This window comes from Nannospalax galili, unplaced genomic scaffold (assembly GCF_000622305.1).
Source record: "Nannospalax galili isolate Female #2095 unplaced genomic scaffold, S.galili_v1.0 scaffold161, whole genome shotgun sequence".
NCBI classification, from domain to species: Eukaryota; Metazoa; Chordata; class Mammalia; order Rodentia; family Spalacidae; genus Nannospalax; species Nannospalax galili.
The window spans coordinates 2,921,772-2,947,226 of NW_008348586.1; the positions used below are offsets into that span (position 1 = coordinate 2,921,772).

General features: G+C 48.0%; 1 protein-coding gene across 2 annotated transcripts in view; it reads left to right on the forward strand.

Moving 5' to 3' along the window:
* Positions 1-11,537, forward strand: part of Sufu (SUFU negative regulator of hedgehog signaling) — a 132,039-nt gene extending 120,502 nt beyond the window's left edge. For both annotated transcript variants that reach the window (XM_008845656.3, XM_008845657.2), the window contains exons 11-12: positions 5,930-5,998; positions 8,386-11,537. In XM_008845656.3, coding sequence (XP_008843878.1) covers positions 5,930-5,998; positions 8,386-8,475 — 159 coding nt within the window. In that variant the 3' untranslated portion in view covers positions 8,476-11,537. The remainder of the gene's footprint in view (positions 1-5,929; positions 5,999-8,385) is intronic.
* The last annotated feature ends 13,918 nt before the right edge of the window (positions 11,538-25,455 follow it).

A 25,455-nucleotide genomic window follows, 5' to 3' on the forward strand; every position in this document is an offset into this window, starting at 1 on the left:
AAAATATTAAAAAAAAAAAAAGGGAACCAGAGCCCCTTTTGCTGGTGAAATGGCCCCTGACAGGCTTCCATACCCCTCTTACCCTGGGCTGCCACCCAGTCCTGCACCTTGCACCACCTCAGGGGCACCCAGGCCCCTAAGGGAAGTTAGAGCCCAGGGCACAGAAGGGTAAGGCAGGTACAGTGGAAACTCATGCATTAGTTGCTGCAGAGGCAGGAGTCAGTTCAGGATCTTGCTCTTTCCAGGGAAGACAGCTGGCTCTATCTACTCCACCTTTGCTGTGTCGTCCTTAAGACTGTAGAGCCTGTCAGTTCAAACAAGTCCAGAGCTTTGTGGGAGGGTCCTCAGTCCTTGGAGCGGTCCTGTCAATATCCTTTCCTGCCCTTCTTTCCCCCAGCATCCCCTCACCCCGGGGACTTTGGCAAGCTTCTCCTTTGGCCGGCTGACCCTGAGCCCAGAGCTGAGTCAGTTCCGTCATCAGTTCCCAACCAGGGCAATCTGAAGAGAAGTCTCAGTCCCACGGGTCACAGAGAGGTCACACCACCAAATATGAGAATATTTTTTTAGTTCCTGCAGTGCTTTCTCAGCTGTGTGATGTCTGACAGCTCACCCAGGTGGCGCCCTTAGTCTCAACCACTCCCTAGCAGCTTAATAGGGAGGCCCCTGGCTTGGGAGAAGACACCCAGCAGCTGTTCCCAATGGGCTCTAATGGCCCCAGCTGGGCTGGAGAACCTTTGCTGAGTTCTGCCCCAGCCTGGGAACAGACTTCCTGTGTCCCTTTAGTCAAGCCCCTGCTGTCTCCTGTTCTCATCCACCCATTTGGATGCTGTGTAGCAGGCAATCTGGGAGTTACCAGCCCAGGCCCTGGCAGTTCCTCTTTGATTTCTACCATTTCTCCTTCTACTGGTGGGCCAGGATATACCTGCTTCCCCTGGAGACCTTTGCTTGGCTATCTCAAGATCTCATTGTCCAGGCCTGTGACTGTTAAGGTTTAGAGTGAACTGTAATGCCCTGCTGTGTCCCAAGAGCAACCAGTTGCCAAAGCAGGAGTCTGAGCCTGTTTCTGGCCACCAAAGCCAACTTTTTGCCACCCACCCAGAGCAGGAAATGAGTGAGTGCTCCCACTACTGGCAAGCACAGGCCTCTACCCCTCCCAGCATGGGAGTGTCTACAGGCTGTTTTCTGGCCTGAGTTGGGGGTACAGGAGTACAGCAGAGTGCTTGCTAGTCCTTACCTCCATCATTACTATCATGGATGCCAGAGCAGCTCCTTGGCAGGTCCTGCCACTGTAAACAACACATTTCCTTCCCTGAGAGAAGGAAAGAGAGGGAAAAGAAAGCCAAACTTGTTGGGAAGCAAGAACAACATGTCAACACGAAGAGCAAACAAGGCCTGAGACAAAGTGTGGATTGTCGTACCAGGGGAAGGAATGGGCATTGTCAGCCATTCAGAAATCTGTTGACCACAGCCCTTGGAATGAGTGTCAGACTTGCTGTGGCTTGGTCCCTGCCTGCAGCATCGCTGGGCCTGCCCAGGACAGGCACTGACAAAAGATCACTTTTTAAGTTCCTTTCTGGAACTTGCTGGAGCCTGGGGAATTGCAAGGTTGTTGACAATACTCCCTCATTGCCAGCCAGCCAGATTGTTGGACTGCACCACACCACATGGCCTGTGGTATGGACCCACTGGAATAAGCTCCTGGCCTAGACCCTCTCTGGCCAATGGCACCTTCACAGCTCGGTCAGGTAGTAGTCAGGCTGTACCTACCAACTGTTGGTTTAGCCTGTGCCCAATCCCCCTTCTCTGGGACCACTTTCCTAGCACTTCCTCCCCAATGCTCTCCTGCGGTGCCTTTGGAAAATGCCTTGCCCTGAGTATTCTGGTTCTAGAGGTCATGACATCATACCCAGCATTCCCATGTTTTCAAAAGCCTTCCAGGGGAACCAGCTCCCAAAAGTAGTCTTTGGATCTCTACACATGCACCATAGCAGGCACACACTGCTCCTACACATGCAGACATGCATACACACACACACACACACACACACACACACACATATGCAATAATAATAATGATAATAAAAATTTTTTTTTAAGTTAATGGATAGGGCTGGAGAGATGGCTCAGTGGTTAAGAACACTGGTTGTTCTTGCAGAAGACCCAGGTTCGAATCCCAGCACCCACATAGCAGCCAACAACTGTCTGCAACTCCAGTCCCAGGGGATCCGAAAGCCTCTTCTGACCTCTGTGGGCATTGCACGACATGGGTGCACTTACCTTCATGTAGGCAATACACACATACACATTAAAAAAAAAAAAAAAAAAAAAAAAAAGAAGTTAATGGAGCCGGGCATAGTGACCAGGAGGCAGAGGCAGGCGGATCTCTGAGTTCAAGGGCCAGCCTGGTCTACCTAGTGACTTCCAGCTGGGGCTACAGGGAGACCCTGTCTCAAAAAAAAAGACAAAAAAATAATAATTTTTAAAAAAGGTTGACCAAAACTTTGGAAAACATTTGGGGGTCTTTCCATTTGGCCTGGTTGTGTTTATGTGTATGTAGCAGATGTGTATCTATGACACTCAGGTTCCAGCCTGTTGAAATGAGCAGATGGCCAAGATATGTATGGCTGGCTGGGGTTGGGATTACTGTTCTTCCAGGCCATTGGTAGAAGGAAAGCTATCATCAAAGAGTCAACCACAGCTATACAAGCCTCTAGAGGTGGAATACCTTCCCCAGTCAGGAAAAGAGCATCCTCCATCACCACCAGGTAGGCATTGTTCCTGACTGTCTCCTCTCTCAGCACCCATTCATCTGCAAATTGAGAACAAGAGTCACCTCCCTTGCAGGTCCACCATAGGATCCAATGAAGAGATGCAGGAGTCAGGCATTTAGCACAGAGCCTGTAGGGCAGTACTGTGCCTCTGACTGGTCCTGGCCCTTTTCACTGTTAGGGTCCTTGCCATTCCCATTATTATTGTAGCTGAGGCTGGCTGCTCCAAGAGGACAGTGAGCTTCAGGAGCTCCAAGCACAGGCTTTTCCCACAGTGGTATCACAACGGTGAGTCTGTTCCTTGTGAGAGCTCCCAGGAGCTGCTCCATCACAGCTGTCTATCTTCAGTGTCCTGTTGATAAGATCTGTTAACATTCTCAGCTCCAGCTCTGAAGTATACAAAGAACAGGGCCTGTTTGTTCAATCCTAGCTTCTAAGGTTTAACTCCCAAAGGAAATTAAATTAGGTGCCTGGAGCTATGACAGTCTGTCATGTTTCTTTGCAGAGAATGTCACCCTTAATATCATGCAGATCTCATGTATAATTTTTCCCCTTTAATTCTTTTAAAGTAATGGTGGCTTCCAGCAGAAACCAGCAAATCACCGAAAGTGAAAACGGAGGAGCAACTAAGATTTGTCCCCATTTTGGGTCTCGTCACCCCCTCCCCCAGCCAAGTACAAAATTAAGTCCACACACAGATGGCGCCACACTTGGTGGCAGCTCTGCTAAAAGCCTCCAGAACTCACCAATTCCAGACTTTTGACATAGGAACTAGCTTAGGAATGGACCCAGTGTTAGTGGCCTCACCTTTCCTGTTGTTGAAAACTCCCTTAGGATTCTCCTTGGGTGGCCACAGTCCCTGGAAGCCCTCCCCCACCCCATCTCACCCCAGCACTGGTAGTAGTCCCAGATTTATTTACCATTCTGGCAGAAAGCCCCTCCCTTCACATTATTTGTGGGTTAGAAATGAACCCAGCCTGGCCTGCACTGGAGCCATTGTAATGTAACTTGGTTTGAGGTATGCTTGTGTTTGTGCTAGCATTTGCAGAGATGGCAGCAAGCCCCGGAAATGCCAAAAATATGAATGTGACTTTTATATTACTCAAGCAGACTGGTGATAACCAGGGGAGAAACTCTGGACCTGGGGGGAGGGGACCCATGGAATAAGAAGGGGAAGAGGAGGGCTCAGGCCGCAGAAGAGAGGGCCAGATGTGACTGGGTGTGGCTGCAGACCAGAAAGAGCCAGCCTGACTGGAAAGAGCCCGCCACCCCCTCTGGACCCCTCTGGCGAGGAGCTTGCTGGAGGGAAAGGAATGGGTAACCTGGGGTGGGTACTCCCCTGGGCTCTCTTTGCTCTCTTTCTTTTTCTCTCTCTGACTCCTGTTCCTGTCCTCATTGATTCCTAGAACAGGATGTGGGCCAGTAGTCAGAGCTGTCTGCTCCAGTCTGCCCCTGTCCTGGGAAGGAGGGTTCTGAGGGTCAAGAGAACTGCTAGTTGGGTGGGAGGTGAGCTGCCTTCAGGCCTGGCCCTGGAAGAATGAATGAGTCAGTATTCTCTGTCTAACTGCTGAGGACTTGAAGGCAGTATCTCAGACACTAAGCTTCAGGCCAAGACATGACTGGCATAGGGGGTTTTGGCCTCACAGGGCATGTCCTATAACCTGTCTGTACCTCAGTTTCCCCATCTGTAAGGAGACTGAAAGATGTGAGCAATCAGCACAGAACCTGGTATGTTTATTTTCCTTCTCACTTGTCACCACCCTGCCATCAGCTTCCTGCCTTGTTGCACTCACCCTTCAGGGTCCCCTGTGTCCCTCCTTGCTCTCCTTCCATTTTCTGCCACATCACTTTACATCACAGTATGGAAACTTCTGCCACTACCAGAGTGGACAACTCCCAAGGGAAACATAATAGGTATTTTCTCAAGTTCTCAAGTCCCAACCTTTTCACAGGGAGGGTCTCCCTGAGAGGATCCCCTCACTTTGGTTTGCACCCTATTGCTGTTCTGCTCTATGCACTGCCCAGGGTATGCCAGAGCAGTGGAGAGGGTCCCTGGACAAGGACAGGGAGGAGGGAGTAAAAGGGGCCAGAAACTAGAAGGGCATGGGTGAGCTCCACCTGACCCAGCATAGCAGCCTGACCAGAGCCACAGGTTGAGAAAGTGGCCCATCAGATTGAGGAAGGCCTGGCATTAGAGCCCTGAGTTCTGTGGACATTCCTATTGGCTGAGCAAACTTGTTCAGTGCATAAGCATGGTGGTTATGCCAGCCAAATAGCGGGGCCAGACTGTCTTTAACAACAAAGCATGTAGTAACAGGTACCAGACTAGAGCAACAGAGTGGAAAGGTGGAGGGGACCCAGAGGAAAGGCTTCTCGAAAGTCTGAGAGTTTAGCTGCTGACCTAGGCTTGCAGGGGCTGTGTGTGGAAGGGGATATTGAAAGTCCCATCCCCCTTTGTAAAATGACAGGTCCTCAGTCTCCAAATTCTCCAGCTCACACTTTATCTTTTGTCTGTTAGCCATCAAACACACACACGCACACACACACACACACACACACACACACACACACACACACACACACACCCTTCCCCTAGTGCTACAGATGGAACCTAAAGCCTTGCACTCTTAGCCCTTCCCTGGCACATCCTGATTCCAGACAGGATAACAAATTCCAAACAAATTTCCAAACAAAGCCAAGCAAATTCCTTTTGTCCTATAGGGTTGGAAGAAAGGGGTGGGAACATGTGAGCCCAATCAGGCTATAAGGACCTTGGCAACAACTTTGCCAGGGCCTTCACCTTTCCTGCTCCCTCTCTACTGCCGTGCAACCTTCAGAAGGCTGAACAACCATAAGAGGTTGGCCCCCACAACCCTCCACCAGTTTCCATTTCCCTTCTAAAGCCAGATCTTCCCTCCCTCCCAATGTCAACCCTTTCCCCACTATCCTTTGAACCCATCTTCCTCTGCCCCTCTCTGGCCAATATTGCAGGCAGGTGGTGGTAGGAGGTATTGGGTGCAGGTAGTTTGTTGGGAAACCTCAAGTGTTTCCCTCTGTCCCTAGAACCAAACCATTGCTAGAAGAAACATCCCTAGCTTGGCAGTTGGCAAAAAGACCATAGATTTTTAAAAGTAAAAGTCTGCCTTTTGCCTTCTTCCCAGATACTGTTAACCGAAGAGTTTGTAGAGAAAATGTTGGAGGACTTAGAAGATCTGACTTCTCCAGAGGAAGTAAGCCTGTTTGATACCTCCCTGCTCCAATAGCGTGTGTCTGCTCTGCGTGTGTGTGTGTGTGTGTGTGTGTGTGTGTGTGTGTGTGTGTGCACGCGCGCATGAGTATCTACAGGCTACCTTTTGAAGTGTAGAAATAGGCTGGAGAGGAGCCCTTGAGAATGTTAAATGGCTTTATTTTTCTTCTGTTTCCATGAACCACCACGGTCACCTTCCCCACCCCCACCCTTGTAAGGACACCCAGCAAACCCTCTGAATTGCCAGCTCTTGAGAACCTCATTGAAGAAGCAGCCAGGGCCTTCAGGCTAGTACAGTTCTCCCCAGCCCCTGCTGTTCCCTGGCAGGTTCTGAACAGAAAGCCCATGTCTGCTGCCAGAGAACATTCCACTGGGGAGTTCTAGTGGGCAGAAGGGGACTCCTGCTCTTGTCTTGGGCCACCCAAGAGCCATATTCCCTTCCTTCTCCAGCCATAGCTTGCCTTTCTTAGCCTCTTCCGGGCTAGCTCAGAACCTGAGGAACTGGCAGGCCAGGTAGGGTTATGCCTTCCCTTGGCTCCTTTTCTGAGGTACAGGAATGGAGTTCATAATCCCCTTTGTTTTAGTTCCTTGTTCCTGGTATCCTCATTTGTGGGGACTTACCTCATTCTGGAAAGTCCCTTCCCCTCCCCCTGCATCCTACTAAGCAGCACCCTGCCAGCAGGCAGGAGGGATCCAAGCCCTCCTGGCCCTAGTGCCCCATGGGCTAGTGGAACATTAGCAAGCGGCCCAGGTCTCTGGAGAACCTTTGGGCCCTCCCCGCCTGTGGCAGAGACTGACCCCTTGCCCCATCTGCTGGGAAATGTGCTTGAGGCAAAAAGAGCTTCTTTACCTCCCAGGGGCCGGGCAGCCATGTCCAGCTGCCAATTCTTCCAGGGCCAGCACAGGATGCTGATGTTTAAGAGGTTGAAGAGAAGGACTCGTGTAGACAGGAACTCCTCAGATGTGGTCATCTCAATTAAGCAGTATCTTGTCTGCCCACCACCCCCAGGGATCGAGCTTGATCAATTAATCATTTACGTATTCCAAAGTTATCAAGCACCCAATCTCTGCCAGCCAGTCACCCTCACAAATCACTGTCTCAGAGGCCCAGCTCTCCATTCAGTCAGGCCGGAGTCAGCTGCCCAGAAGTGCTTCCGGAGAGGCCTTGTCACACTGGGATGACACTGTGCCAAGCTGCTGCTTTGAGCTTGGGTGTTGAGGGGATGGGAGCGGGACAGCCTAGGCAAGAGGGACAGGAGCCAAGAGGAGCTTAGGAAAGTAGGTCACTAAAAATTACTCCTTTTTTGCTTTCCTGTCCAGAGGCTATCCCCACACCCTGACCCACTCTCTACTTTGTCCTGGCGTCTACAGTCCCCCATGAGAGGGAGGGCAGAGGGAGCCAGCCAGGAAGTGTCAGGTTCGTCCACCTACAGCCCAGCTCCAGGCAGGCTAGAAGACTGTTCTCTCTTCTTCCTCCTGTCCCTGACTTGTAGCCTAGCCCACAGACAGTAGGATTTGTAAGAGCTTGACCACTGACTCCAAGTCAGTGAGTATTTATTGGATACCAAGCTGTGTGCCAGGCTACATGTAAGGTCCTAGAACGCTGAAGGAATAAGATGTCAGCGTCTTCCCCTCTCCCAAGCAGAAGACCCCAGGTGAGTGGAAGAAATAAAGCTACAAGCCTGTCATTGATTCCTAAAGTGGAAGACCTTGGCTCTCCTCAGCCATTACTGGAATCACTCAGATCATTCTGGGAGCAGACGAGAATGTGAAGGGGGCAGTGGTTAGTGGAGGGTTTCTTCTGAGGATGCACCCAAACCACACTGGTCCTGTACCTCTGCTCCCACCAGGGCCACACTGTAGGTGTGACTTGGGGCTAAACTAGAGCCTCCCTTCTTATGGACCTGTCAGTAAAATCTGTGGCATTCCAGGATCCTTCCCACACCAGCCTCAGAAAGAGAAGCAATGACAATGACAGACCTCTTCCCTCTAAGTTACTCCCAGCCCTGTCCCCTGTCCTCCAGCCCAAAGGCCTCAGGGAATAGATTCCTTACATGCTTGTGGCTGGAGGCAGAACCTAGGAAGTGAGCAGGAGGGAGGTCAGTACCATCAGAGAGCTAGGAAACATGCCTCCTCTGACCTGATTAGCTATTGGCAGTGCAAGAGCAAAGAAGGGGTGAGGGAATACTAGCAACTGACTCCAGCCACTGCCTGGGTCTAGCATTTGAGAGGTATCCAGTAGCCTTTCTTGCCCTCAGCATCCTAGGGACAGGTTCTGGCCAGTATCCTGCTTTCTCTGGGCATTCTCTTAGACAGCAGTGGAGTCTTTTAACCATGTGCACTCTGGATCTGTGCTTGCTTCTTCCACAGTTCAAACTTCCCAAAGAGTACAGCTGGCCTGAAAAGAAGCTCAAAGTCTCCATCCTCCCTGATGTGGTATTCGACAGTCCACTGCACTAGCCTGGGCTGGGCCCTGCAGGGGCCAAAAGGAGCCCAGCTGCTCCCAGTGACTTCCAGTGCAACAGCTGTGTAAAGGAGATTCCTACAAATAAAAGGACAAGTGTGAGGATGACTACAGAGTGCCACACCCTGGCCCTATGGAATGCCACGTACAGACCTCACCTCAACTCCAGCCCAGGGGCCTTGCTTCTAGCTGGCTGAGCCCATATGATCAGGCCCTGTATCCTACAGGGCCAGTGAGTCTGTGAGGTGGCACCTGCAAACCGTCCCCTCCTGTTGTGTCACAGGTTCTGGTTGAGGATTGAATGATATGCTCCTGGGAAGAGACAGGCCTCAGCCTCACCCACCCCAACAATGCAGCCCAGTGTGCAGAGCGTACCTGTGGATGTGCTGCCCAGCTCAACCCTAACAAGCCTTTGCTGCACCAGCCATGGAACAATTCCTCCCGTCATGATTGCTTTACTCCTTCCTTATGGCGTAGGAACCAGATGATATTTTTATTGCTTGGCAAAGATGGTCCAGAAGCCATGTATATAATGATTTTTAAACAGAACTTTATTCCTAGATGAACTTTATCATTCTCTTAGACAGGGGTCTGGGGACTGTCTCCCCTGCATCCTCTGCCAGAAAATGTGCCTGGTGCTGCCTGCCAGCTCTGTACCCTGGTAGAACCTGAGGCATGGGAGAGCCAACACACTCTCCATGCAGCCTTGCGTCCAGTTTCACTATGGCCAGGAAGGCGTGCCACTGTCTTCGAAGTAAACTGGGCTTCTCCAAGGTTCTGGTGACTTTAGGGACTTAAGGATATGGTGGTCCAGACTTGTCTTCCAGCTCTTTTCCACCCCGCCAGTCCTGCCAAGGAGAGGGCCAAGCCGACTGCCTCCCAGACCATTCCCCATCTTGCCACTTAGGGCCTGGGCCTCCAGCTCTTTGATTACCCCATTCCCTTTCCTCATCTCCTGGCTTCCCAGCCCCCCCAGAATGCAGGATTCTAGCTTATTAAAAACTGAAAAATCAACCTCTCAACATCTCTTTCACTCCAGTTTTGCTGACACCGCTCTCTGCTGCCTTTGGCCTCCCCATATCCATTCTCTACTCATCTTTCACCCATGTTTCTTTTCCTGCAGCCTGACCCCTTGTGGGCCTCAGCCTCTCACCCCCAGTACTGTAGATCTGTCGGCCTTCTAGAAGCCAGTCTGTCTCTGGTCATAATAATTTGGGGGCTGCTCTTGAGGAATCTCCCACTTGTGACCTGGAGTCAGCAAGCCTCATTCCTGCACTCCTGCCTCCCACTCTAGGGACTTTTGTTCATCTTTTAGGTTTAATCCTCTCCATAGCAAAGTCACTTTGTTAGGGACCTTGCAAGGGTTCTGCTCCGTCTTCCTCCACCACCCACACAGGTACCACCAGAGTACTCCAGGAGGTGAACAGCCCCCGGAAGAGAGATCTAGCTAAAGAACTGCCTCCAGGGTCATGGCTGGGCTCTCTAGGGAGCAGAACTTGGGCCTCCAAGGAATGACTGGCCTGGCCCTTTCTACATACCTCAGGGCTATCTCTTTAACTTCAAGCTCAGCACTTCAAGGCAGATCCACCTGGAGCATCTGGGAGAAGCTGGCTGCAGGCTCCCATCAGCCAGATACAAGCCTCTCTGGAGCGGATACCATGCTGCTCTGGGACTTTTCCACAAGGACATGCCCTGGCCAACACCCACCACAGCAGCTCTGCCTTTGAAGTTCTTGTCTTCTGAAATTTTATGGCCAATTTATGCTATCAGTTTGCTCCCGTTCCTCACCATCTTGACCAGTGTTTCACCCCCAATTCTCTCTTCCTGGAGACCTGCCTAAGGCCCTCCTGCCGTATTGTGCCATACCTCCATTTGCTTGTTTAGGGGTAAGGATACATGTTCTGAGCTGAGTTTTGCCCTCAGTATGAGAGGCACCTGGTCAACAGGTGCCCCACAAACCGTAAGGTTTTAGCAGACTGATGGTTGGTGCCACCTGTTTGGTGGCCCCATTTTTGGAGAGCCAGGGAAGAAGCAGTAAGCTGCAGATGAGAAGCCCAGAAGGCCTGGGGTCTCTTCCTCCCTTCACCCTGTCAGGAACCTCATCACTCTTCACCATCTAAGATCCTGCTGGGACCAGGACCTGTCATTTCCCACAGTGCATATTTCTCCTGTCTCTGCCAGCTCTAACCATGCCTCCTATATCAGGGAGGAGATCTGCCATTAAGCTGCTGGCTAGTAAGGGTCCCTGACTTATGATCAAACCAGGCTGACCTTGTTCTGGCACATGATGGGTACTCAGTAAAAGGACACTTTCTTTCCCTACTTACAACCTCATGGGTGGGACGTAGGAAGCCTTCCTCCCTGTCTTCTGCAGGCTTCCTCCAGGCTTTTTCCATTCTAGTCCTACTCTGACCTTTCAGGTTTCCTAGACCTAGAGCTTCTGAAAAGAAAGGACCCCACTATTGCTGTGTTCCTACTGTCTAGAGCTGCCCAGGTCCAATGTGGGTTGCCAGAGGTGGCAATGCCAGCTATCATTCTGTGGGGGCAGGGAAGCCATGCTCTTCCTCTTCCAAATGTGAGATACTGCCAGAGGGCCTGGGGAGCCCTTAGGAGAGTGTAAAAGGGCTAGAACATTATAAAATCCCGATCCTGAGTCTTGGGACTAAATTTTGAGATTGAGTTGAAAGCAGGGAGAAAACCTGAAGGTTGGTGCCCCTATGGGGCAGATCAGCAGATAAGTCTCTGAAATGTATTTTTTTACCTGGTCTTCCCTCTCTGGCCTTTATGACCTTGGTGCCAAGTGAGGTGCCTGGATCCCTGTTACAAGTCAGGAGCCCTGTAGGGAGACGCCATTCTTTTGTACAAATATCTGAATATTGCAGTGAGCAGACTTTTGTACATTTTTATATTAGTTTTTAATGTCAGTGGAGACTCGGTTCCTTGAGCTACAGCTGGTTCAGGACTTTTGTAAGAATTTTTGAGTGACTCACTTAGATGTTCCTTCTTGCCCCCCCTTCCTTTGTGTAATCTAAGTGCATTAAACATATCTGCAGAAGTGCTTGGGTCATGTGTTTCTTTCTGGTATACTATTTTTTTTTTTTTTTAATGATACTGGGATCAAACCTGTGGCCTTCCAAATGCTAGGCACTAGGGCAAATACTCTATCACTAATCTATATCTCTAGCCCTATCCTGCTTCTATCCGGATGTCTGAAGTAGAGAAGAAGATTGATTCCCTGGCAGCTACTTAGGCTTAGACATAGGATGGGGAAGGCCCTGAAGAGAGTGCCAGGGTGCCAAGGTATAAATTCATGCAGGAATGACTGCCTGAAAGGACAGCTAGGTGTTCTGCTTTGTTTTGTTTTATGCTGTAGATAGAACTCGTGCTTGTATGTGCTAAGCAAGTGTTCTACCACTAAGATTACCCACACCCAACCCCCATCCCTCCTTTCAGAGGTCTTATTTACTTTCAGGTCAAGGTGTGTGGGGCTGGTGCCAGGAACATAGTCTGAGGCAGTGGGACAGTGGGTAGGTGGAACCTTCTCTCTGCTACTTCATAACTTTCTCTCTCTCTCTCTCTCTCTCTCTCTCTCTCTCTCTCTCTCTCTCTCTTTTTGGTTTTTGTTTGGTTTTTTGAGACAGGGTCTCATTATGTATCCCTTGCTGGCCTGGAACTCACTATACAGACCAAGCTAGCCTCAAACTCACGGAGATACACCTGCCTCTGGGATTGAAGGCATATGCTACCAGCCCAGCATAGGTTTTTTGTTGCTGGTAGTGGTAGGTGGTTGTTTTTTGTTTTTTGTTTTTTTTTATTGTTGTTTGTTTGAGACAGGGTCTCACTGTGTAGCTAGGCTGGCCTCAAAATCACTATCTTTCTGCTTCGCCGTCCCAAGTGCTGAAATTATAGGCTTGCACAAGCATACCCCTAGCTATTCCTTCCTCTTCTCCCTGCCTCTCACCAGGAGCACTCCAAGGGTGACAAGGTGGGCCTTTCTCACCTCCAGTTTGGGAGTCTTTGTTCCCTCTTTTAGCTAGCCATTCTCCTTACTAGGCATCTAAAATTTGACCTCCTCATCAAGGGCTTGGGCTGGACTCAGATCCAGAAAGAGATTTCAGAACTAGATGACCCACTGAGTATCACAGGCCAGTTCACCCTTCTAGTAACTCCTTTGGGCCCAGGCTGTTAGAGGTAGGATGGGTGTACCATCTTTCCTTGGGCTGCCCAGTGGCTCCTGCCTCTTGAAGGTCCCATATCAATAAAATACAATGCCAGGGGATGGGGGATGGGGAGAGGCAGAGAAGGCTGCAACCTAGGGTTGGCAGTATCAACACCCACCCAGGGTTTGTGGAACCTGTGGGACAACCTGGAGCCTTCCACATTCTTTCCCTTCTAGATCTAGTTTTCTGTCCCAGCAAGTGGCAAGCCCTTTCCTCTTAGTCTTCCGAAGGGGCTAGCCGCACCCTGGGGATTCTGCCAGGGCTGGTGACAGGTCCTGAGACATCACAAGGCAAGGGGAGGGGTGTCAGCTCCTGTAGAGGGGCTTTTTTTTTTTTTTTGTATTTTTGAGACAGAGTTTCCCTGTAGACCCAGCTGGTCAGGAACTCACTACGTAGACCAGGCTAGTCTCAACTCACAGAGATCCCCGACGCCTGCCTCTGCTTACCAAGTGCTGGGATTAAAGGCATATGCTACCATGCAGAGCTCAGAGAAAGGCCCTTAAGCCCCCCTCTCCATCTTTTATGACTCCTAGCTGCCTGCGGACCTTCCCTGGACCCTTTGACCTCCTGCTGAACTTTAGGAAGGGGCTGGCCTCCGAGCAATGAAGAAGGTCCAGCCTGGGCCCTTGGTCCCTCCTTGGTCCCTCTAGTGTCCAGAGCAAAGGAGGAAGTGGGAGCATCTGAAGCCAGGTTGACAGCCCTGGGGTATTCCAGTCCATACGGCATACCCTTAACTCACCCTCCTCTTCTGACTCTGACCTAGAGAGCCCTAGGAATCAGAGTGAAATTCTTGCCCCAGAGAATGCAGAATAGGGTGATCCAGTGCCTGTGTGGTTCTGGGAGACAGTACAGGTTTCAGCTGTCTGGAAAGAAAAGGACTTTCTAGAGACCTGGTCTCTAAAGCAGAAAGTGTTTTTACACATAGAAAAGTCATCTGCCATGGAATCTTTTATGTCTCCTTTAGGAAAGCCTGGAAATTACCCTGGGCATTTACTCTGCCTCCTCTGCAGGTCTGGGGTCCTTGGGCCGGGGTGGGGGGTCACAGCTCCCGTACCATGGGGCTGAGGAGCAATTTGCCAAACTGGCCTAACCACAGGGAATGCAAGCTGAAAGTGATTGTCCAGCTTCTGAAGCATTGAGGCTGCTGCAAGTGCTGAGAGAGGTGAGAATGGGAGGCCGGGGTGGAGGGGTGGAGTGAGGGTGTGATTTGCTTGGTGGAATGGAAGAGATGGGTTCCCAGCCTGAAGAAGCAGGTCAAGATGTGGTTTGGGATGGGGAGCCCTTCTGAGGCTGCATGGTGGTTCTCTCATGACTCAAGAAGTCTGGGGGAGGCTGGCAAGATGGCTCAAAGAGTAAAAGCACTTGCCTCCAAACCTGATGATCTGAGTCTGATGCCCAGAACCCACACAGTAGAATAGAAGGAGAGAACCAACTCCCTGCAAGTTATCCTCTGATCTCCACATGTGTACTGTGCATACACACACACACACACACACACACACACACACACACACAAAAATAAGTGAATATAATAAGCTTTTTTTAAAAAAGTGGTTTTTAAAAATATTATTTTTATTTTATGTGTATGCATGTATTGCCTGCATGTAGGTAAGTGTACCCATATCGTGCAATGCTCGTGGAGGACAAAAGAGACTGTTGGATCCCCTGAAACTGGAGTTACATACAGCTGTTAGTTACCAGGTGGGTGCTGGGATTCGAACCTGGGTCTTCTGCAAGAACAACCAGTGTTCTTAACTACGGAGCCACCTCTCCAGCCCGAATATAATAAGCTTTTTAAAATTAGAAGCCGGGCATGGTGGTGCACACCTGAAATCCCAGCACTCCAGAGGTAGAGGCAGGCGGATCTCTGTAAGTTCAAGGCCAGCCTGGTTCCAGGACAGCTGGGGCTACAGGGAGACCCTGTCTCAAAAAGACCAAAAAAAATAAAATAAAATAAATAAATAAATTAGCACTGGGACTGGAGAGATAGCTCAGCAATTAAGAGCACTGGCTACTCTTGCAGAGGACCAGGTTCAATTCCCAGCACCCACATGGCAGCTAACAACCATCCATAACTCAGCACATTTCACAGCAGTGTGATTAGACAGGTCAACTAGTCTGTGCCTCAATGTCTTCATCTGCAATAGATATTTCTATTGTTTTTGTAAGGATTATGAGAGACAGAACACCAAGGAGGATATCTGATTGCATTCAATTCAATGTCCTTTTAGGTGTCTAGCCCAGTCTGGGGAAGATTTGAAAAGGCTTTCTGGTCATGCGTGGTGGTACATGCCTTTAGTCTTAGCACTAAGAAGGTAGAGGCAAGCAGATCTCTGTGAAGTAGAGGCCAGCCTGGTCTACATAGGGAGTTCCTTTGCCAGGCATTGTAGCCAGGGCTACATAGTAAGATCCTGTCTCAAAAAACAAAAAAACGGGCTGGTGAGATGGCTCAGCAGTTAAGAACACTGGTTGTTCTTGCAGAAGACCCGGGTTTGAATCCCAGCATCCACATGGCAGCTAACAACTGTCTGTAACTCCAGTCCCAGGGGATCCGACAGCTTCTTCTGACATCTGCAGACATTGCATGACATGGGTGCATTTACCTACGTGCAGGCAATACATGCATACACATAAAATAAAAAATTAATAAATAAAATTAAGAAAAAAAAAGGCAGGAAGATCAGAAATTAAACAGCAACCTGAGCTACATAAGACTCATTCTCAAAAAAACAAAACAAAAACAGAGGGGGCTTTACTTTGAAGACCTTACTAGGTTGACAAAAAACTCTTTGGGGGTAGTTTTAGCATTCTCCTGCCCTAGACATCTGGTTTAAGGCCTCAAGCTCCCATTTTAGGATTGTACCCATTTGGTGGATGGGGAATGTTTTAAAAGGGAGAAAGAATGGAGGCAGGTCAAGCCTGAATCAGGCAGAAGCAGCAGAAATGGAATCAATGAGATTCATTCGCTGATTCAACATATACCTCCTGAACATCTACAGTGCCAAGCAGGTCCTATCCTAGGCATCACAAACAACGTATTAAAGGGGCCAGCTGAGAAGACTCAGAAGGAAAAGGTGCCAAATACCAATCCTGACAACTTGAATCTGATCTCCAGAAACCCATATGGTGAAAGGAGAGAACAGATTCCCAAAAGTTGTCCTCTGACTTCCATCTGTGTGCTGTGGCATAGGCGTGCCCTGTCCACCAAATAAATCAATGTAAAAATGCCTCCAAAACTGTAAATGAAGCATTTAAAAAAGGATACAGTATTAAAGAAAATCCAGCCTTTCACATATCTCACATTTTAATGATGACAGATGAGAAAGCTGATATTTATTTATTTGATACTGTGAATTAAGCCTAGGGCTTCACACATGCTAAGCAAGTGCTCTACCACTGAGCTATATCCCCAGACCTCTATTAGTATATGTACATACATTTGTTTTTCCGAGACAGGGTCTCAATGTGTAGCACTGACTGACCTGGAACTCTATATAGACCAGGCTGGCCTCAAACTCACAAAGAACCTGCCTCTGCCCCCTGAGTGCTGGGTATTCCCAGCCAATATTTTTTTAGGCTGGGTGCAGTGGTGCATGCCAGCAATTCCAGCACTTGGGAGGTGAAGATAGGATGATCAAGAGTTTCAGGCCAGTCTTGGATATATAGGAAGTCCAAGGTCATCTTGGCTACATGAGACCCTGCCTCAAACAAGCAAGCAAACAAATATATAGTACTTGGTGATACATGCTGTGAAGAAAATTAGAGAAAGTGAGGACCGAGAGAGATGCATTTCTAAATAGGTCAGGAAAGGACTATCTGCATAGGTGACACTTGAACAAAGGATCTCTATGATGGAAGGAAGTGAGCCACAGAGGTATCAAGGAGAAGAATGGGCCAGGAGAAGTCAAAGCACCTCAAAGGTTAGAAAGTGACACACGTGTGTTCCACAGGGAAGCCTAGGTAGGACTGAATGAGGAAAGAAGTGCTTGGCCAGAGAGTCACACCAAGGCCTGGCTTGTAGGGCCTTCTAGGCAATTATAAGAGTCTGGCTTTTTATCTGGTCAGCTGCTGGAAGATTTGGAACAGAAGAGTGACAATCTGACATTTATTATATTTATTTCAAGACAAGGTGTGGCTGTGTAACCCAGACTAATTTTGAACTCACAGTTCTCCTGCCTCAGCCTCCTATGTGCTAGGATTCTAAGAAGATGCCATTATGCCTGCTTTTATTTATTTTATTTTTGAGCAGAGGTCTGTGATGGTTAATATTGTCAATTTGACAGAATCTAGAATCACCTGGGAGGTAAACCTCTAGGTGTACCTAGGATGTATTATCTAGATTAGGTTAGCCTCTGAGCATGCCAGGAAAGATTATCAAGATTAGGTTAAATGAGATGGGAAGACTAACTGGAGGCAGCACCATTACATGGATTGGGGTACTGGGCTGAATCAAAAGTTTTTTTTGTTTTTTTTCTTGGTCTTTTTGAGACAGGGTCTCCCTGTAGCCCCAGCTGGCCTGGCAACTCACTATGTAGACCAGGCTGGCCTCAAACTCACAAAGATCTGCCTGTCTCTGCCTCCTGAGTGCTGGGCTCAAAGGTGTGTGCCACCACATCCAGCCTTTTCTTTTTCCTTTATATTTTATTATAGTGTGTGTGAGTGCAGGGATGCACACGTATGGGGCAGTCGGAAGACAACTCTAAGGAATTAGTTCTCTCCAGCCACCTTGTGGGATCTGGGGCTCAAACTGAGGTAGTCAGGCTGTTATTATTTTTATTTTATTATTTTTTATTTTTTTATGCGTATGAGTGTATTGCCTGCATGTATGTGAGTGCACCCGTGTTGTGGAAGGCCGCGGAGGTCAGAAGAGGGCTTCAGATTCCCCTGGAACTGGAGTTAAGGATGGTTCGTAGCCACCATGTACTAGAAATCGAACCTGGGTCCTCTGCAAGAGCAGGCAGCATTCTTAACCACTGAGCCATTTCTCCAGCCCTTGAATCAAAAGAATTTGTGTTGAATACAGCATTCATCTCCCTCTGCTTCCTGACTCCAGATGCAGTGTAACAGTTACCTCTTCAAGCTCCTGCCACTATGACTTTTCTACCACAATGGACTGTGATCCAAAATAAAAACTTCTTTCGATAAATTGCTTTTGTCTGGTTTGTTTATTTGTTTTGAGACAAGATCTCCCTGTAGGCCCAGATGGCCTATATAAGAAGCATTAAATTTTAATCTTTTATTTCAAACCCTTTAAAACTCTAAGACAAGGAGTTCTAATCTTATTTTTTAATATTTTATTATTTTTCTTTTATGTGTATGCATGTATTGCCTGCATGCAGGTAAATGCACCCATGTTGTGCAATGCTGGCGGAGGACAGAAGAAACTGTTGGATCCCTTGGAACTGGAGCTACAGACAGTTGTCAGCTGCCATGTGGGTGCTGGGATTCGAACCCGGGTCCCTCACAAGAACAGTCAGTGCTCTCAACCACTGAGCCTTCTCTCCAGCCCCATCTTTTTTTTTTTTTTTGGTTGTGTCTTTACCCGGTTTGGATATTAGAGTGATGCTGGCTTCATAGAAGGAATTTGGGAGTTCTCCCTCTGTTTCTATCATTTTGAATAATTTAAGTAGTATTGGTTGGAGGTCTTCTTTAAATGTTTGGTAGAATTCTGCTGTAAATCCATCTGGGCCTGGGCTGTTTTTAGTTGGGAGGCTTTGTATTACTATTTCAATTTTCTTTTATGTTATGGCTCTATTTAAACTGTTGATCTCTTCTTGGTTTAACTTTGGAGGTTCCCATCCATTTCTTTTAGACGTTCAGATTTAGTAGGTATAGGTTTTTAAAAATATTCCCTTATAATGGTCTGGATCTTTTGGGTGTTTTTTAAAATACTTTATTTTTATTTTATGTGTATGAGTATATTGCCTGCATGTAGGTAAGTGTACCTGTGTTGTGCAATGCCTGTGGAGGACAGAAGAGGCTTTCGGATCCCCTGGACTAGAATTACAGACAGTTGTTAGTTGTCATGTGGGTGCTGGGATTCGAACCCGGGTCTTCTGCAAGAACAACTAGTAGTGTTCTTAACCACTGAGCCATCTCTCCAGCCCTGGAATTCCAATCTTTTAATTCCCCACACCCTGTAAGACTTTTGTTTAAAAAAAGGCCCTGATGCATTCCTCAGCCTGATGGCCTGGGGCAGTGGAACAATTCTTTCTTCCTTTGCACCAATTCCTTTTTTTTTTTTTTTTTTTTGTTTTTTTTTTTTCTTACCTTAACCATCAGTTCCTATGCGAACCTGAACTGGGCATCAGATTTCCTTGGGAGTGGAGGGTGGAGCCATGAGGATTTATTTGGATAAATGTTGGGTTTTGTGATAGACTAGAAGAGGGAGAAGATCTTGGGTTTTTTTTCTCAGCAAAAGTTTCTGGGGGAAATCTGAGCTGAGTAAAGGAGCTGGGATTGGGGGCGGTGATGAGCACCATCTACAGTCACTACAAGTCCCTGATTGCTGTGAAAGACTCCTTGTCACTTCAGCCCACTGGGAACAATAATGAAGGAAGAGCCACTCTGATGTTTTGAGGATCTGGTGTTTGTAAAAAACTAGGAAGCAAGGCCAGGCGTGGTGGGGCACGTGTTTAATCTCATCACTCAGGAGGCCAAGGCAGGCAGATCTCTGTGAGTCCGAGGCCAGCCTGGTCTACAAAGCAAGTTCCAAGCCAGCTGGGCTACATAATGAGACCCTACCTCAAAACCAAAACAAACCAGGAAGCACACCTTTAGCACGTGGGCATCAGCTTTGTGAAGAACTTGAGAGGTTTACCAGGGGGGCTAGCCACAAGAGACCTCTAGAACAATAGACTCTAATGGTACTAGAACTGGTGCCTAGTGGATTAAGGTAAAATGCCTTCAAAGGATACACTTGTAGAGGACATGCCTTGGGGAATGGATGTCTCCACCCCAAATGAGGACCTGTAAGATGCACTCAAAGGATATCCTTGGAGCATTGTCCTGTGACCGATAGACCCAGCTGTCTCCATAATGGAGTGGTCAGGGCCAACTGTTACGGTTTGGATCTGAAGGGTCTCCTATAGGTTCATATGCTAAAGACTTGGCCTGGAGCTGATGGGGCCATTTTGAAAGATGATAGAGACTTAGAAAGTGGTACCTGATTGGAAGAAGTAAATCACAGAAGAACCTTCTCCTCCTCCTTCCCCACCTCCTGTGGGTCCTCCCTCCCCTACCCATCAGCTAGGCTCTACTGCATCTCCTTTGACATCTCACTTCTCTGAGCTTCTGCATCATTCTGCCTCATCCTATAGGTCTCCCGGCTCCTCTAGGATCGCACCTCCAAGTGCTGCTGGACTGCCAGGCTCCTCCAGGATCTTCCATCCACTTTCCAGACTAGGCCCACTCCTTCCCACCCTATAAGCTGCCTGCTTCTCTGGGATCTTTCTTCCCAGTGCTCCCAGGAAGGGCATGCTCCCTCCCAACCTCATAGACCTCTTGACTCCACACCCAGCCTTCCAAATTTCCTGACCTCAACCTCCAGCTAACCAGAGCTTACTCAAGGTAGAGTAGCCAGACTTAGAGAGCCACACCAGAAGGCAGCAGAGGAGAGTCCCCCAAGGGGCGTGCTGACCCTTGGATAGGATCTGTTCATGCAGACAGTAGTGGACCCTCAGTTCTCAATACCAGTTCACAGAGGAAAGCAACATCAATCCTCTTGCAACTAAATCTTCTCCTGAACATTGTACACGTCCCCACTGAAAGAATAAGGGTAATGTGAGCAAAAATAAAGATGCAACAGGAACAGACATGCTTTCAAAGGGAATCTTGTCCTTGGTCCCTTCCCATCTTTCTCTCTGCTCCGTGGCTTCAGTGAGGTGAGCAATTTGACTTCATGGCAGCCTCTTGCCTCCATGATGTGCCTCCCCACAGGCCCATGGTAAGGGATGGAGCCAGCAGAGACCATGGGCTGAAATCTCTAGAAAAAATGAGTCAAAATAAATCCTCTCTTTAAGCTGTGGTGTTGAAACCATCTGAGCAACACAGGGCCAGAAAAGGAAACTAATTTCCTTTCAAAACACTCCAGCTTTATCTTGACTCCACCATAGATGAAACCAATAGTGACCACAGCCAGACTAGCTCGTGAGTCTGAATGTGTCTAGGACAGAGAAAAGTGGGGAGGAAAGCTAGAAGTGTCTACGGAACTCTGGTGGGAAGCCTTGTGGGCCATTCCTTCCCAATTCCATATGTCTTAACTCTTCCCACTCCTTAGGCCCCAACTCAAGTCTGAACTCTTGGTATCTGCTGACTATTCAAGTTCTGCCTCTGCCTCCCAAGTGCTGGGACTACAGGTGTGCACCACCACACCCAGCCTCCTTTTTTGTTTGTTGTTTTGATTGTTTGAAACAGGGTCTCCCTGTAGACGAAGCTGGGCTTGAACTTGCTATGTAGACCAGGCTGGCCTTGATCTCACAGAAATCAAGAGCCAGCCTCTGCCTCCCAAGTACTGAGATGTAAAGATATCTACCACCTTGCCAAGCTCCTGCACCAATTCTTTTAAACTAGCCAACTAGAACCGGGTATGGAGGTGCATGCCCTTAATCCCAGCACTTGGGAGGCAGAGGTAGGTGGCCTGGTGTATATAGCGAATTCCAGACCAGCTGTGGCTAGAAAGGAGACCCTTTCTCAAAAAGAACCGCCCCCAAAACTTATCAAGCTTCAGGGTCTGTGTGCTTGCTGGATATGCCTGACCATGTAACACACCATTTTGCAAAAAGTAAAACCTGCTTTGCTAATTACTTTCATTTTGTCTACAAGTTCTTGGTGTGGTATTGGTGGGGTCCTTGGTCAGATTTTTATATATATTTAACACCTAGAACTTGTTGTGTTGACCAGGCTGTCTTCCATCTCACATAGACCTGCCTGCCTCTGCCTCCCAAGTGTTGGGATTAAAGGCATGCACCATCACACCCAGTCTGTCTGGTATTTTTGTTGAAGCAATGAGACAAGTAACTAATTCAGGATCTACCTTGCTCAGACTGGTCTCAACCTTGTGAGCTCAAATGTTCCTCATGCCTCAGCCTTCTGAGTAGCTAGGATCACAAGCATGTGTTACAACACCTGACTGTTGACTTTTCTTTTTTAAGACAGGCTCTCTCTGTAGACCCAGCTAAAAATCCCTCTGCAGACCAGGCCGAACTTGACCTGACAGAGATCACCTACCTCTGCCTCCGGAGTGCTGGGACTAAAGGCATGCACCACCGCCGAACAGCACATGCCTTTATTCTGAGCACTCTGGAGGCAGAGGCAGGTGGATCTCTGTGAATTCAAGGCCAGCCTTGTCTATATAGTGAGTTCCAGGTCAGTTGAAGCTACAGGGAGACCCTATCTCAAAAAAAAAAAAACCCAAAATAATATATTTTTCAAGGCTGGCCTTAAGCTCAGAGATCTGCCTGAATCTATCTCCTGAGTGCCACCATACCTGGTTTAATATTTTATTATTTTTTATTTTATGTGTATGAGTGCTTTGTCTGCTATGTAAATGTACTCGTGTCATGCAATGCCTGAAACGGCTAGAAGAGCTGTGTCAGATCCCCTGGAACTGGAGTTAGAGACAGTTGTTAACTACCATGTAAGTGCTAAGAACCAAACATGGGTCCTCTACAAGAGCAGCCAGTACTCCTAACTGCTGAGCCATCTCTCCAGCCCCCTGGCTTTTTTTTTTTCTTTTTCTTTTTTTAAGACTTCTTTAAACTTTTATTTATTATTATTATTTTTTTTGATGATTTTGAGATGGTCTCCCAGTAGCCCCAGCTGGCCTGGAACTCACTGTGTAGACCAGGCTGGCCTCAAACTCAGAGATCTGCCTGCCTCTGCCTCCTGAGTGTTGGGATTACCACGCCTGACCAAAAAAGACTTTTTTTAAATTTTTAGACAGGGTCTCACTATATAGCCTTGGCTAACCTGGAACTCACTATGTAGACCTGGCTGGCCTTGAATTCACAGAATCTGCCTGTCGGTCCCAATAGGCCCAGCTAATTTTTTTTAATACTTTAGTTTATATATATGAATTTTTGCCTACATGTATGTATGTGTACCACCTGTGTACCTGGTGCTCTCAGAGGCCAGAAGTGGGTGTCAGATCCCCTGGAAATAGAGTTACAGATAAGCCACCATGTGGGTGCTGAGAACTGAACCTAGGTCCTCTGTAAAAACAGCCAAGTGCTTTTAACCACTGAATCGGCTCTCCTGCTCTCTCTCTCTCTCTCTGTCTCTCTTTATTTATTGACACAGGGTCTCATTATGCAGCCCTGACTGGCCTAGAACTCACTGTGTAACTCGGGCTGGCCTGGAACTCAAAAAGATCCACCTACCTTTCCCTCCTGAGTGCTGGGATTAAAGGTTTGTGCTCAGTTCTCCCACCCCCTCCCTTTTTCTTGTTTTGTTGTGTTTTGTTGTAACTGGGTCTCCCTGTAGCACCAGCTGGCCTGGAACTCTGCCTCTGCCTTCTGAGTGCTGGGATTAAAGGTGTGCACCACCACGCCCGGCTTTTTTTTGGTCTTTTTTTGAGACAGGGTCTCCCAGTAGCCCCAGCTGGCCTGGAACTCACTATGTAGACTAGGCTGGCCTAGATTCTTTTTGGTGATTGTCAAAAACCTTGATTGTGCAGTCTCAAGCGTGAACTTTGCTTATGACAATGTTGTGCTGCAATATTAAGATGATGGTATGCTTGCAAGTTTGATTTTTATTTATTTATTTTTTTATTTATTTGAGACAGGGTCTCCCTGTAGCCCCCACTGCCCTGGAACTTGCTATGTAGACTAGGCTGGCCTTGAACTCACAAAGATCTGCCTGCCTCTGCCTCCCAAGTGCTGGGACTACAGGCGTACGCTACCACGCCCAGCTATTTTTTATTTGTTTGTTTTGAGACAGGATCTCCCCATAGTCCCAGCTGGCCTCAAACTCAGATCAGCCTGTGACTGCCTCTGTCTTTACCTCTCAAGAACTGGGATTAGCCAGACATAGTGATGTGTGCCTTTAATCCCAGCACTCTGGAGGCAGAGGTAGGGGGATCTCTGTGCGTTCAAGGCCAGCCTGCTCTGAGGCTACAAGGAGACCCTGTCTCAAAAAGACCAAAAGAGATGGATTTAAAGGCATTAAATGCCTGGACTTCATTTACATTTTAGGAAGATTACTCTGGCCACTGTTTTGCAGATTCCAGGTAAGGGCAGATTCCAGGTAAGGGCAGAAACGGAGAAATCATAGTTAGGACCCACTGAAATAACACAAGCAAGAGATTATAAAATAAAAAATGACAATTTTAAGCTGGGGATGGTAGCACATGCCTTTAATCCCAGCATTTGGGAGGCAGAGGCAGGTGAATCTCTGAGTTTGAGCCCAGCCTGGTCTACATAGCAAGTGCCAGGGCAGCTGGGGCTGCAGGTAGACCCTGTCTCAAAAAGACCAAAAAAAAAAAAAAAAAAAAAAAAGTGGGGGAGTAGCTGGAGAGATGGCTCAGCGGTTAAGAACACTGACTGTTCTTGCAGAAGACCCGGGTTTGAATCCCAGCACCCAAATGGCAGCTAACAACTGTCCATAACTCCAGTTCCAGAAAATCTGATGGCTTTTTCTGTCCTCTACGGGCATTGCACGACACAGGTGCACTTACCTATATGCAGGCAATACACACATACACATAAAAAAAGAAATAAAATATTAAAAAAAAAGAAAAATGGCAATGGCAATTTTAAGTAGTCAAGTATTGGGGTGTGTAGGTCAGTCAGTTGTAGAGCATTTGCCTAGCCTGTGTGAGGGCCTGGGTTCAATACTGAGCAACACACACACATAGAGACACACACAGAATAAAAATGTAGTAAGTCTTGCTAAATGAGGCTGAGGATGTAGCTCCACTAGCAGGAAGCCCTGGGTTTAACCCCCTGCACCACAGAAAAGAGGCCATGTATGGTGACAGATTTGTAATCCCATCACTTGGGAGGTGAAGGCAGGAGAATCAGGAGTTCAAGATTAGTCTCAACTATATAGAGAGTTTGCGGCCCATCTGGGTTCTATAAGACCCTGGCTCACAAAAAACCTAATATAAGTAAATGAATAAATGAGTGGATTTACTGAATGGTTGGCTGTGGGATGCTCACGGAGAAGCAGAAGCCTACAGCAGGCACAGGCTTAGGAGATATCAGAAACAAGAATATTTTGAATGTGTTTGGTCTGAGATGTTTGCTATATTTCTAAGAAAAGTTGTCAAGTGAACAACCAGAGTACTAGTGGGTGATCTGAGAAGAGATTCAAGAAAAGGATGCAGCAACAGCACCTGATCTTGACTGAGGGTAGGGTTGTGAGAGGTATAGAGATATCCAGTCACGGCTCTCATACTTGGCTGGGTAATGGCTAAGTGGTTGCTATGTCCTCTGAGGTAAGGAACATAGGAGGCGGAACAGGATGCAATGAGAAAAAATGAGAAGCTTAGTTTCTAACACATGAAACTCAAGTGTAGGACTATATGGATCTGCAATTGGGAGGCCATTTGGGTAATGGTCTGACTGGGAAGTCATCGGCATATAGCCAGTAATAAAGGCTCAGGGGTAAAGGGAAGGCCTCCAGGGAGACAGCAGGACTCAGAACTGCCAACATGGCTAAGTTGGAAATTGCTGAGTTATGAAGTTAGAAGAGGAAGAAAACCAGAATATGGCATCATACAAGTCAAGATGAATGTTTGAGAAAATGGAAAAGGAG